This window comes from Gymnoscopelus microlampas, assembly GCF_963454915.1.
Source record: "Gymnoscopelus microlampas genome assembly, chromosome: 2".
Lineage (NCBI taxonomy): Eukaryota > Metazoa > Chordata > Actinopteri > Myctophiformes > Myctophidae > Gymnoscopelus > Gymnoscopelus microlampas.
Genome location: NC_139939.1, coordinates 35712904 through 35726854, shown reverse-complemented (window position 1 = coordinate 35726854; position 13951 = coordinate 35712904). Strand labels below are relative to the sequence as shown.

General features: G+C 40.4%; 1 protein-coding gene across 2 annotated transcripts in view; it reads right to left on the bottom strand.

The window, feature by feature from the left end:
• The window catches only part of armh3 (armadillo like helical domain containing 3), a 42216-nt gene extending 28777 nt beyond the window's left edge, over positions 1-13439 (bottom strand). The window contains exons 1-14 of one of the 2 annotated variants that reach the window (XM_084078551.1): positions 13301-13439; positions 11946-12073; positions 11324-11433; positions 9824-9880; positions 9019-9165; positions 8633-8740; positions 8423-8515; positions 7807-7881; positions 7530-7616; positions 7327-7383; positions 6164-6207; positions 4531-4591; positions 3509-3555; positions 2077-2152 (exon numbers count right to left, since the gene is read on the bottom strand). In XM_084078551.1, coding sequence (XP_083934677.1) covers positions 2077-2152; positions 3509-3555; positions 4531-4591; positions 6164-6207; positions 7327-7383; positions 7530-7616; positions 7807-7881; positions 8423-8515; positions 8633-8740; positions 9019-9165; positions 9824-9880; positions 11324-11433; positions 11946-11955 — 972 coding nt within the window. In that variant the 5' untranslated portion in view covers positions 11956-12073; positions 13301-13439. The remainder of the gene's footprint in view (positions 1-2076; positions 2153-3508; positions 3556-4530; positions 4592-6163; positions 6208-7326; positions 7384-7529; positions 7617-7806; positions 7882-8422; positions 8516-8632; positions 8741-9018; positions 9166-9823; positions 9881-11323; positions 11434-11945; positions 12074-13300) is intronic. The other variant, XM_084078552.1, reaches the window with a different exon arrangement.
• Positions 13440-13951: the final 512 nt, after the last annotated feature.

The window sequence follows — 13951 nt, the reverse complement described above, 5'->3', positions numbered from 1 at the left end:
TCTAAGAAGGAGAGGCCGGATGTGGATCCATGTCAAAAATGCTTCCGCTCGTCCGCTCCAATGTTAACTCCTTGACTAAAAGCTTAATATCTCCTATTTCTTTTTAACGTGGTGGAAATGAGCCGTTTTCGATCGCCGATCACTCTGCAATGGAGGCTCGCGTTAGAAATATTATTGTTCCAGGCGTTAGTCGGGACCCTCGTAAGTGGATGGAAGATATGCTGGCACTAGATGTACCCTATTTTAATAAAATAGGGTACATCGGGGTACAATAGGGTACAGCCTGCACACGATGTGTTAACACAGACAAAAAAAAGATTGTCCTTTTTAGTCCTCCTGAATCCACCAACCTTCTCAAAGATAACCTGGTCAGCTTTTCAATGAGAAATATAACAGAAATCAAGTCCTCAGCTGCTGATTTATCATTCATTTATTTATCTCACCCAGTCAACACTGCTTTTTACAACTGTCTAACCGAGAAATCCATTTCCCGTTTGTCTAAAATGCTGCTGCCAGGCTTCTGACTAACAGCAAGAAACGTGATCATATCACCCCAGTCCTTGCAACTCTTCACTGGCTTCCTGTTTTTAGAAGTCTTATTAACTTTTAAGGCTCAAAAGGGTCTTGCACCCCAATATGTTATCAAGTTCCTGTCTCCCCATGACCCTCCCGTACCGTAGCCTTAGGCCTTAAGGTGGGGCTCTGCTAAAGGTCCCTAGATCACGAGTCACAACTAGTAGCTAAGGGTGATCGAGCTTTCGCTGTCCAAATTTTTAAACTCTGGAATGCGTTACCTGAAGCTATTTGACGAGTCGACTCTATAGTATATTTTAAATGACTCCTAAAAACATACATTTTCTGAAAAGCCTATGTTGCATTATCTCTTTTTTCTCCTTTGTTTATTTTCAGTTTAATTTGTATTAGCTCTTATCATCTGTCACCCTTCTATTAGCGTCTTCTTTTAATTGTGTTATTTCTTTTGTTGCTATTTTAATGTATAAATTATTCTATTATGAGCAGCGCTTTATAACTCCTGTTTAAAAAGTGCTATACAATAAAGTTATTATTATTAATATTTCTCAACGTGGTAAAATGTCCAAATGACGCAGCCAGTTGACCAATTTTCTAGCCAGCTGTTGAATTTGCGCAGGGCAATATGCCGCATTTATGGAGAAAATATTCGCTGAGGGAGCAATCTAAAGCCTCATGTATACTGTAGCACGCCAGTGTCGCTCGCCAAAAACAACAGACCTGCAAGTTTCAATGCATCGCAGTGCAACGTGATGAGAGAGAGAGTCGGATTACGCACACACTCTCTAGTAGTAGATTCCATATGCCGGCTGTCACTGATGGATTGGAAGAATATATATTGACACTGATCTGTGTAGCAGTTTGTGAGATTAGCTGCAGTCTCACACACATAGACAGACAGGGATGAAAACATTATCTCCGGGCCCAGCCTGCAGCCAGGAAGAGATAAAAATGAACCTTGTTCCTCTCTGTAGTTTTGACTTTTGAGCGAGTGACAGACAACTTCTTAAACTTTCATGGCAATTTAGAAGAGCTGAGTGATGGAAACAGGATGCTAGAAGTGACCTCTAACTGAGTCTTCTCATATTCATCAGAAATCCGCCAGGCAAATGAAGCCACAGACGTACGCTTGAGAGGACAGGATGTTCGGTTAATTTGCACAGTGGTAAGATATGACAGCCGGCTGAGAAAATAACTGATTCAATGCAAATATAAAAAGGACAGAGCAAAGAAAAGTGACACATTGGATCCATGGAGATGAGGTTTACAAAAATAAAAACTCTCACCTCAAATCGGACAAAAAGAAAAAAGGACAAAAGGTGTGGAGTCATAATTCAAAGGACAAAGACTTTAAGCTTAATTTATACTCCCTCATACAGTGCGTGACACGTTGTTAGCTTGAATATGTGTTATTGTTTATTGTTATTGGCTTTAGAAGCAGATTGTTAGAAATGACTTCTAACTGGACCCCATACCTTCTCGTATCCATCAGAAACACACCAGTGTACAGTGGCATGAAAAGGGAGGATGAATCAAGACTCTTACCTGTGCTAAAACAGTGATGAAGTTACGGTTAAGGTGCACCGCCTCATACAGCGCCAAGAGAATCGCCTCATTGGTCCTGCAGGGTCAGACGGAGGTCAAAGGTCAGTGATAGTGAATCATCTCTAGGATCTATGACATGATGTACGTGTAAGGCTAGAAATGATTCTTAGATCCAATTGAGGCACAAAAATGGTGCTTAACATTTACATACCGTAGTTAATTGTAATAGTATGTTGTAATTCTAGCTACTGCAACTAATAATGCAACAGTTCAATATTAGTGTATCATCAGCTATACAATTGGTATATATCAACCATAATAATATATTTAATATATAATGGCTAGCTAAAATAATAAATGTATGGATAAAAAATATGATTGGATATTTTCGTGTAAATGTGAGTTCACAACAGGTTTATTTCAAGCCAAACAGGGCTATCGGCACAATGAACATGAATTCCTTGTGACCAACGTTTTTTCTTTACATTTTCAGTAATATTAACTGCAGCATTGTGTGTATAACTACTAATAAATGGTTCTCCTGGGCAACAAAGATGTTCATCAGCATGTAACCATGACATCAACAACCTGCTTTGATCGGTCTGTCTGTCTGTCTGTCTGTCTGTGTGTAATCTAGTCATGGGAACTTCCTCTCCTTTTGGACACTGAGCTTTTAGCAACAGCTAGCCATGTTCAAGACTTCATCTGCATTTCCAGTCAACAAACAGCCAATCAATAGGTGGCAACTGTTTATTAACCCATTAAGACCTGAGGCCGATTCTACAACATGCCTTCTAAATCATTAATTCTCATATCTTCAAGATTCTTCAAAAATGTTCAAAAATAGCAGATGTTTACAAAAATAGCAGAAGCTTGCAGCGCGGCACAAAGTGACGCGCTGTGAGCTTGGATATCTGCTATTTTTGAATAGCCAACTCAAAAACCTAAAATGACACAGATACTTTCCCGGTTTTAACTCATTCCCTGCCTAGAACGACTAAAACGACTTCTGTCCCATAAGCCATGCCTGCCTAGAACGACTAAAACAACTTTAATTTCTTATTTGACCCAAAGACCAAGGAGATATGATTTTTCAAAGATCTGGACTCCCATCCACTTCCTTAACTTTAAACTTAAAAATTCTGTATCTCGGCTCCCGAGTACTTTTCTTTTTCAATGAAAAATCTTGGCAGTGGGCAAACGCGGCCAGAAATAATTCAGGCAGTGAATGAGTTAATGGGTTAATACAGGACAATTAATTAAACATGTCGGCGCAATAGGAGTTTGAAATATGCATGGGAACAGAATTAACGGTTTCAATCCCGAACACCGAGTTAAATGTATACAAATATGCCATGTACATAAAGACACTCAAAAATAACAACATCAATAGTTTTGAAGAATGTTAGTACTTTTCTAGAAGTGTACTTACTGCACAGAGAGCTTCTCATCGGCATCTGCTATAAACATACTGCCCACCTGTGGACAGGAGAGGTACCACTCAGCCAACAAAATTACCCACTACGGTACATGAAGCATCAGATTTCAACAAAACATACAATACCCAACAGGGCTGCCCAATCAGTAGTGAGACAATTCATAATTGTAGAGTGTTGGCATGCTGGAAATACTGAATCACTCTGAATTTTTATAAAATAAAATAAAAGCCAATCAATGAATGGCACTAATACATGTGTGTCCATTGTCCAATAAGCATTAAAGGAGAATTTTGGACTAAGTTTTTCTTACCTTTTCTATGATGTTATGATATCTTAGGATGAATGGTACAGTAGAACATTTTCATAACTCCATCCTGGGTCCGCCACAGCTTAAAATGTGCGCGGATAGGCCTTGCGTTAGATCACATATTTTAATAGCTTTTTTTTTTTTTTGTGAGAGATCTGACATTCATAGTGACAGAACACTGTCCAAAAAAAAAAAAAAAAAACATAAGTCTCGCTAGACGAGATTGAAATCTCGAGATTTCAATCTCGTCTAGCGAGACTTATGTTTTTTTTTTTTTTTGTTTTGTTTGTTTTTTGGTTTCATAGTGTTCTGTCACTATGAACGTCAGATCTCACCAAAAAATATATATATATTAAAATATGCGATCTAGCGCAAGGCCTATCCGCGCACGTTTTAAGCTGTGGCGGACCTGGGATGGAGTTATGAAAATGTTCTACTGTACCATTCATCCTAAGATATCATAACATGATAGAAAAGGTAAGAAAAACTTAGTCCAAAATTCTCCTTTAACATAAAATAAAACTATCAGAACGATCTGAATTTAGATTTAGAAGTTCAAACAGCACCACAACCTCCTCTATGCTGTCTCCCTCCCATCTATCCTATGGTGTCCCATTAAAGAAAACGCAGGGGGGAATACATGGCCCAGCAACCGCATAACTCTCTTGACTCACAGAGCATTGACAATTTGAAGAGTGATGGTCTTACCATGCTGGTGAAGGTGGAAAAGAAGCCACCTTGGTTCTCCTCCTCTTTGTCTTTGTACTGCCTAGAGGGGAGGAAACAAGATGAACGGAAGTCCTGGATGAGCACTAAGGGATAATACTCCTGCTCCATAGATTGATTATAGATATGCTTGCTGAATCCTGCTAGTCTATTACATTGTAGGCAGGATAGTGTCCACTCTCATTTTCATAGGTCAATAGACTGACAGAAGGCCAGTCAATGATTGAATCATAGTGATGTGTGTAGTGATTTAGACCACTGTCTCTTCACCCACACGCAACCCTTGAGGCTGAGACAGGGATTCTCCAATAAACAGGGGGAGAGACTAGTGAGAAAAGAAGAGGCTCAGGGCAGAAGGCAGCACAGATAGATATCAAACGATCATTCAACAGAACAGAGTTTCAAACCTTTTCATGTCAGAGATCTGATCACAAATACACGTTCATTAGGGAGAATTGATTGCGTCCTAGAAAACCTGACATGAAACTCAGTTTTTGATTAAATTAAACTGTCTAGATGTCATAATAGTAGAAACAGATTCATAGTAGGCACACAAGTCAGTTCAACTATAGATTCAAACTCCCAATCACAATCTCCTAGCTTTTGTTGTTAAAACTGGATGGAAACAATTACGTAAAACATCCAAAGTCTTTGGGGCAGCCTTTTGTATTTGGGCGGTGACATGACTGTTTACCAAAGCAGTGGCTGTATGTTTGTTAACAGCTTTACTCTCTGTTTTAACAACTAGTTGGAATTTAAATGTCTGATTGCTCGGTATCGCAAGATACCGAGCATTCATAGTGGTGATTCATAGTGGTGACGATATCGAAATATATCGCCAGAATAGTCACTCACACATTATTTGTATTTGTGTTTTTAAAACTACTCATTTTGCTGGGGAGTGGGGACACCCAGGAACACCCTTGAGGACACCAGACCCAACTTTGAAAACCACTGAAAAAGATAACGGTGACGGTCACAACCAAATTTTGCTTTCCTCTCTGTATTTTTAATGGCTTTCTCCTCTAAGTTTCTGTGTCTAAGTTTCTCCTGGGGTGGGGACATTAGATTACAAATGGAAAAAGGAACTGATTCCAGCTCTCATCCATCACTTGAATAAGGCTGTCTAGAAAGGCTGAGAGACAAGACATTGATTTTCAAACTGTAACAATCAAGATGCAGTGTGACAAGTATAGACACAGGACAGCCCCCACCCCCCACGCACGGCACACACACTTCCCCAAAATCCTATACATTTGAAAACAATAAATACGGAAATCAGACAAAGCTCATGAATAAAGTAAACATGAGAAACCAGTGTACAACTTAACTGACAAATCTAATTTATACCTGAAATAAAATAATTTGCGTGTCAATTCACCCTAAAGCACATATTCACTCCAAATTCTCCACCATTTCAAAATGATCATAATATTCAGTACCTCTCCTAATTCAAGCAAAATGAGGGGAAATGACAAACGTCTCAGAGACATTATGTAACTTTGGATATAAATAACAAATCAGGAGAACAAAAATAGATATCCGTTTTCGTAGAGAACAAAATCAAAGCAAGAATCTTTAGGGACTCAGAATATCAGATAAAAACAGATCTCACCTGTTATATTCTGTCAAAGCCTGGTGGACCACCATACCCATTCCCTGGGAAACAAAATATTTCAGTCACACATTTGTCATTGAATAAGAATGAGTCAGTAGGCAAGGATTTAGTGCCTTGCTAGAGCGATGGTTCTCAACCTTTTCAGGCAGCGACCCCCAAAATAATCATATGTGAACTGGGGACCCCCTCACCCTGACAAGCATCTGGAATTTTAGGAGTTGAGGCGTTACAAATTGTGAAAATAGCTGATCTACAGCTTTTTTTTTGCCTCTTTCTCAGGTAATATTTGACAATTTGGCCGATGTTTAACCATTTCTTCTTATAGTATGGTTTGTTGATTACTTTTGACACAATGAAAACTTCTGCATTTCAGAGGTGTTACAAAGGTCTTAAAAGTCCTTAAATTGTCACTTTAGAAATGTGCAGATACCCTGTATATAACCTGTATGTTGGTTTGTTTGCTGTTGAGTGAGAAAACAATGTTGAACATTAAGCTAATCATCTGGGTGTCCTGACCCACAGGTTGAGAACCACTGTGCTGGAGGACATAGCACTGAAGCCCTGCCTCTACATGCTCATTGCTGCAGGGAACCAAACTTGAAACCTATATCACTTAACACATGGGGTGCCAAAACCGAATACCCTTCGGTTTTGCAAATAGTTACGCGGAGTGCCAAAACCGAAGGGTATTCGGTTTTGCTGTATTTTTGTTTTTTTTCGTGTATATATATATATATATATATATATATATATATATATATATATATATATATAAACTATATCTCCGAATCTGTTTCCGGTGGGGAAAACCGGTCATGCGCGATGCGCGATCCCCCCCCGTTGTAACTCGCGAGTGAAATGTTATCGTTCCAGGATGTAGCCAGGGTCATCGCGCTACATGAATGGATGCTTTTTTTTACGTGGATTTGCTCGTCGTGGAGTCTAGAGCTTTAAACAGCAAAGCGCAGTCAATGGGGAGAATGCTGGCACCCACGGTAAGTTGTTATGAAAAAATGCTGGCACCCAATGTGTTAAGAGGATGGTCTCTCCTGTAAGAACCTAGGATGATCATGTACTATATGAACAATAAGATAATGGTCAAGCACAATAAAGAAATAAGACAGACAAACATTAAAAAAAGATAAAAGTTAAAAACTTACATCTAATGTTGGCTCATCATCCACAATGGAGAGCTTCACTATGTAAGGATTCACCGACTGACAAATAACACAAAAGATCAATAAAGTCACATTTTATTTCATATTCGCACGCGTGTAGATCGAGTCAATAAATATCAAATATCCCTCCAGTCCCAACACACGCATACACACACACACACACACACACACACACACACACCTACCTCATATTTCCTGTAGTTGACCAGTAGGGCCAAAAGGACTACAGCATCGTAACCATGCTGCCCCCTACTGGACACATCTGACAGGATCTGAGAGAGAAGTAAAGCAGTGGTGAGCAAATGACCCTCCACCAAGTATCTAAGATGGGAATGGAACTCCTAACCCTGGCAATGTTCAGTAGTGTCATACTCATCCAACTCAGCTATATAAAGTAGGACCATGCCATCAACCAGGTACAGTTCACAACACTTCAGACATCAAGGTGACACCATGACATACCTGTAGAATGGCCTCAAAGATGCTGTTGATCATCACATACTCCAGTATAGTGTTCTGACTAATGTTGTCAGTCACCTGCAGGAACAGACATGTTTGTTAAAAGTGCAAAGGAGCAGCATGCAATGCATTGCATAATGCCTATTCCAAAAGACAAATAAGAATGACAGTATACTGTATAGCGTTGGTTCCCAAACTGGGGGTCGAGACCCCCAGGGGGGGTCCCCAGATGATTAGCTTACTGTTCAACATTGTTTTCTTGCTCAGCAGTAAACAAACCAGACCTTTTTAATGCCAAATTGGCCAAATTGTTAAATGTTACCAAAGAAAGAGGCAAACATTGTGAAAATAGCCGATCTATACAAACTTGAGTTTGTAGTTCGGCTATTTTCACAATATTTATCTGTGGAACCGAGTCAAACTAAATGCAATGCCTACAAAAGTGCTTGTCAGGGTGGGGGTTCCCCAGTTCAAATTATTTTGGGGGGTCGCGGCCTGAAACGTTTGCGAACCCTTGCTGTAGTCCATGCATTTGTTATTATTACTTATAGACAAAGCAGCTCTGCTGTGCACATGTTTGTATACACAGTACATGCATAAATGTGTTGTTGAACCTCACCGTGACCAGGCAGAGCAGTAGTTTGAGACAAAGGCTCTTCAAACTTTCAGATCCCTCTCCACACAGAAGACTGTCCAGACTCTCCATCAGCTCCTACGTAGGACACACGCACACAAATTACAGACAAATCCCAAATATCTTTCTCCCTCTCTCTTATACTCAGTTATGAATGTCAGACAATATTGCATAACACTTCCCACAAATACCTACCTTCATTCTGAGCTCAGCCTTGTCAAAGCCCATAAGCATGTTGATGATATCAAACCCAGAGGCAGACTTATTCTTCTGGTGAACCCCTCGGAACAGAGCACACAGTGTCTATGGGAGGAAGGGAGAGATAAAATAGACAGAGCAAGAGACAGGGGGACGGAAGGGAAGACAAGAAAGACAGAATTAAGATAGAGAGAGTGAGAGAGAGAAAAGAGGAGTTTTTGTGTGTGTGTGTGTGTGTGTGTGTGTGTGTGTGTGTGTGTGTGTGTGTGTGTGTGTGTGTGTGTGTGTGTGTGTGTGTGTGTGTGTGTGTGTGTGTGTGCGTGCATGCGTGCGTGTGTGCACAGTGCATTCAGTCTTAGTAATTAACGCTAGGTTGTCCCCACCTGCAGGGCGTTGACCACCTTGATCTGGTGTTCCTCCCCTAGAGCCTGCACACAGTGGTGGAACAGAGAGTTGATGTTGTCCTGGATCCTCTGCACCTCCTCCCCGTCGAGACTCTCCAACTTTGACTCCAGATACTCCAGGTTCACCTGGGAGGGAGGGAGGGAGGGAGGGAGGGAGAGAGAGAGATGGGAGAGAGGAGGTCAGGCCATGCCTTGCAGCAGCTTGCGTCATGTTGCATTGTGACAGGGCCTTCTTTCCTGTAGCTACCCTATGCTGTCCCTCATGTCTGTCTCAGTTAATTACATTTACAAAGGAATGGACAATGCGCTGCTGGATAGAAGTCCTTTCCTCTTTGAAGAAAGAAAACACAAGCAAGACGGTGGGGACAACTCACTCATCCAGACATACTGATGTCTATCTATGCATTCAGACAGTAAACATTTGTTACCAATTACAATAATTAAGTGACAAAACATGAATAGCTTGATAGAAATGATTATTCACGCTCTTATTGCAGCGACTATTCAAATGACCAGAATATCACACTAACACAGTAAGGGATGTTCAGACGGCTATATAATGGCACCTAGCTCAACAGTGATTCAATGCTGCATACGTAAGTAAGCGTATATTCAAAGCACATCTGATTTGAATGGACCATACAGTGGAGATAGACAGATAGGAGAGGGGACCCCGGCTGGCATACCTACTAGCTGTGCCATTTACTAATCCACCTAACTTGCTGAGCCACCAGGATGACCCCATCAATGTCAATGTTTGATGATGAGAGAGTATCGCCAATACCTTCATGAGAAAAAGCTCATCCCAGAATCGAGGGTTGTTCTTGGCTGGGTCTTCTTTCTAGAGGGAAAGAAACAGACAGCAACAAGGTACTGAAAACACATCCCTTTTATGCCCACATATGGAGATATCTGTATCTGTCAGTCCTTGTCCCTTTTATGCCCATATACAGAATGGAGATTGCTGATGTCATCAGTATCTGCCCATATATGGCCATGCCTTCTTTTCTGCCCATATAGTCTAATTTGTTTGCGGCCGATGCCATGATGACACATTGAGGTTAGACAACACATTCCATATTTTGGCGTAGCTGCATTGGGAACTCCTTATGGTTATGGCTGAGTCAGAGGTCTGTCTAACAGACAACGTCACACTGATAAGAACCAGTATGCGTGCAACCAGTATGCGCGCAATGAAACCCATTCTATCAGGTCTCGCTAGGACGCGCCTCACTAGCCAACACACAAGAGGGGGTCGGGGTGCGCTGAAACCAGCGCACCCCGAAACAACAGGTTGGGTGATTGTGTGTGCGTCCAGTCTCAATGTTAGTAATAAACAAATAATTGGTCTATGCAAAGACTTTAGGGGACTCCTTCATACTGGTACACTACGGTGATATGAAAGCAGCGGCCTATACAGACAGACATATCAGTTGGTGGAGATTTTTGATTGTCTGCTACTCAAGACTACTGAAACCATGATTATTACTCTTGAAGATTGGGAAGAATTTTAAGTGCAATAAATAATTATGTTACTTGTTTAAGTTGTTTACAACAAACATCTTGGTTGATATCACATAGAGTATATAAAATCCTATACATTGTATATATGATTTGTCTATATAATCACATCGGCATTCGTCATTGCCCAATGTTATCCAACCAAGTGCCAGACTGTGTCAGCCCTCGTCGTCTATAGCCTGGGCAGATACACTGGCCCTCAACCCTCAGTTGTATAGCCTTGCCAAACAACGAAGGTCAGGCGAAAATGTGTTAATCACTACATAGACTTACAAAGATAATAACAGAATAGCACTTGACCAACTTTTCACTTTAATAAATAGATTAACATTACTGTCAACCAAGTGGCAGACCGTGGTCTTGTTGGTGCACACTTATTGTCTGAACCTTGAAAAGGACACTGGCTGTTTTCAGCTCTGTGTCTGGGTTCCTTTGTGGCTGGATAAACTCCAGTGTTTCCTCAGCCGTTAATTCAGCTGAGATTGAGTCGGTCATAGAATAGCACATAACATAATGGCTAGGCCAGGTGTATTTTCAGCCACGCTGTTGAGTGTCAAAACGGAAGTACTGGAATTTGGCAGAAGTACCGGCCAAGGAAGTTACGTTGAGGCTTTACAGAGGCAGAGCTTCCAAGGGAAGTGCATACAGACATTCTCTACAATAGGTCGTTACCAGGCTTTTCTCCTCAGAGATGAGAAAAGGCTGGGAACGAGGCTAGTTTTCAGCCAACATCCCCCACGTGTCACGTTTTTATGTCACTCACCGCAAAGATCTCATCATACATGAGCACCACCTTTTCCTTTAGTGGTTTCTTAGAGGACGATGTCCTCCTCAACAGCCCCGCCTTCTTTTCCACCTGAGACATGGTTACCTCTGAACACACCCGCAGACCAAAAACAGAGACAAACACCACACACACACACACACACACACACACACACACACACACACACACACACATAGAGTGAAAAACACACACAACTAGGGCTATCACGATTATATAAAAAAAAAAAAAATTACCGGTTAATTGTGTTTCTGTCATTGAATATTATTGGAACATTATGAATAAAAATTACATTTCTGTTTGGCTTTTAGGCTTCATAAACAAAAAGGTGCACCGAGGCAGATACGACAAATAACACATATTTAATTACGTTATCCAAAACGCGTTGCGATGCTATTTCCACAATATATATATTTTTTATTATATGGAAATGATTATGACTATTATGCAACAACAAAAAAACGATTATTTCAAATAATAGCGATTAGGCGATTATGTAATAATTGTGACAGGCCTACACACAACCAGAAACACACGTCCATATAAAACATCAGTGGTGTTAAGATTCCATGACAGTGATTTAAAGTTAAACTGACTTCACCTCCTACCATGTGGGTTGAATGGAGCCGACTCCTCCACACCAAACTCCTACCAGCCTGGCCCCACACAGGGCAAGGTTAACTGTGGCCAGTTGGTTGTTCACAGCTGGTCAGACATCATTACGCCTTCCTGCAAGGATAGTTGGTGTAGTTAGATAGTCATAGCCAACCAATGACTGAATGAATTTACAACCAAAACTAGTTATAGTCGCCTTTCTACATTCCACTCAAGCTTCCAAACTGGTGGGAGTTACATGGGATGGACCCTTTATCTAAGCTTCTGGGTAATGTCAGACTTTGTTCTGTATGGATGAAGTACAGTCAGTGAGTGGTATGCAACCAACCGGCAGTGGTGTAAAGTAACTAAGTACATTTACTCAAGTCTGTACTTAAGTACAATTTGAGGTAATTTTTACTTTATTCAATATTTCCAATTTTCAATACTTTTACGTCTTCTACTCCACTACATCTCAGGGACAAATATTGCACTTTTTACTACACAACAATTATATGACAGCTTTAGTTATTAGTTACTTTGCAGATTTAGATTATGACGACAAAACAATACATTAACCACTTCAGCCCTATGTATGTATTTCGGCTATTTTCTAAAGATTTGTATACTTTATACTGTGAAAACTTGTGAAATGGGACATTCTGCATAATGAGAACTATCTACTTTTAGTACTTTAAGTACATTTAGATACCAATACTTTTGTACTTTTACTAAAGTAAATTTTGCATTCTACATTGATACTGCAGTATTTATACTTTTACTTTAAGTAAAACATTTGTGTACTTTTTCCACCACTGACCTAGCAGAGTGTCAGTGTGGTTGAATGAGTGACATATTTACATTCCTGTGTGTGGCCACAACCCAACCACCTACACAACCACCTCATTACCATAACAAATATAGGCTCGGTAACGTGTCGTCATTTTTGGCATTAAGCTTATTGACAGTCAGATCAATCATGTAGAAAACTGATCCTACAGATCAGCTGACGTCTGCTAAAATTGTTTACACATGACATGGGCGGTGAAAAAACACAGCAAGCTTAGCTAACGGTAGCCAACTAACTTAACTAGGTTATACAGTCTAACATAATAACGATACCATAATGTATGTTCCAGTTAGTAAGCACGATGTCTCATTCAAACCTTTCAAAATTAGTTCATAATAATTAAAAAACTCCAGTTCCTCACCAGCTAGTTAAGGCTGCTAACCTTATGTTAGCTCTGCTGGTTTACGTTTAGCTAGCTGAACACTGAGCTGTGTTATTCAGCCCTGTGCGTCTGAGCGAACACAGTAGACAGACAGTAACATCATTTTTTATAAGCTTGTTTTTATTCTTACCTCTTTCAAACTATCGTCAATGACAGCGTAAAGTTGTATTTGTGTGTCAGGAGAAATCTAGCAACGACCCTTTAGCTCCTGTCAGGTAAGCTAGCTAGCTAGCTGTTGCTGAAATCATTCGGTAGTTTTGCTGCCTGGTGCCTGCATGGTCCTAGTGTCCAACAGGTTACTGCAGTGGTTCTCAACGTGTGGGTCGGGACCCCCAGGGGGGTCCCCAGATGACAGGGAAGGAACAATTTAAGGACTTCTCTTCTAAGACCTTTTCAATACAAAAAAAATGACTGCTTCAAAAGTAATCAAATATACTATAAAAAACTGGTCAAACATTGGCCAAGTTGTCATAAAAGAAAGAAAAAAGGGGTCATGGGCTGAGGCATTGTGAGCGTTGTGAGCTTGTAGATCGGCTATTTTCACCAACAAGGTTTGGTGTAGAGGGGGAAAAAGAGCAGATCAAGTACAAGTTTTCTAAATATTGGGGGTTTAAGTGGTTAACTGTCTGAAAATACACGTTAACATGAATCCAACACTGATCATTCAAGTATTTTAAGATATCTATGAAACCTATGAAAAGGTTTAATCTGCAACATGTTATACAATATGTAGTTACTAGTGGGGGTCCCTGCTTCATCTATCTCTCAGCTAAGGGGTCTT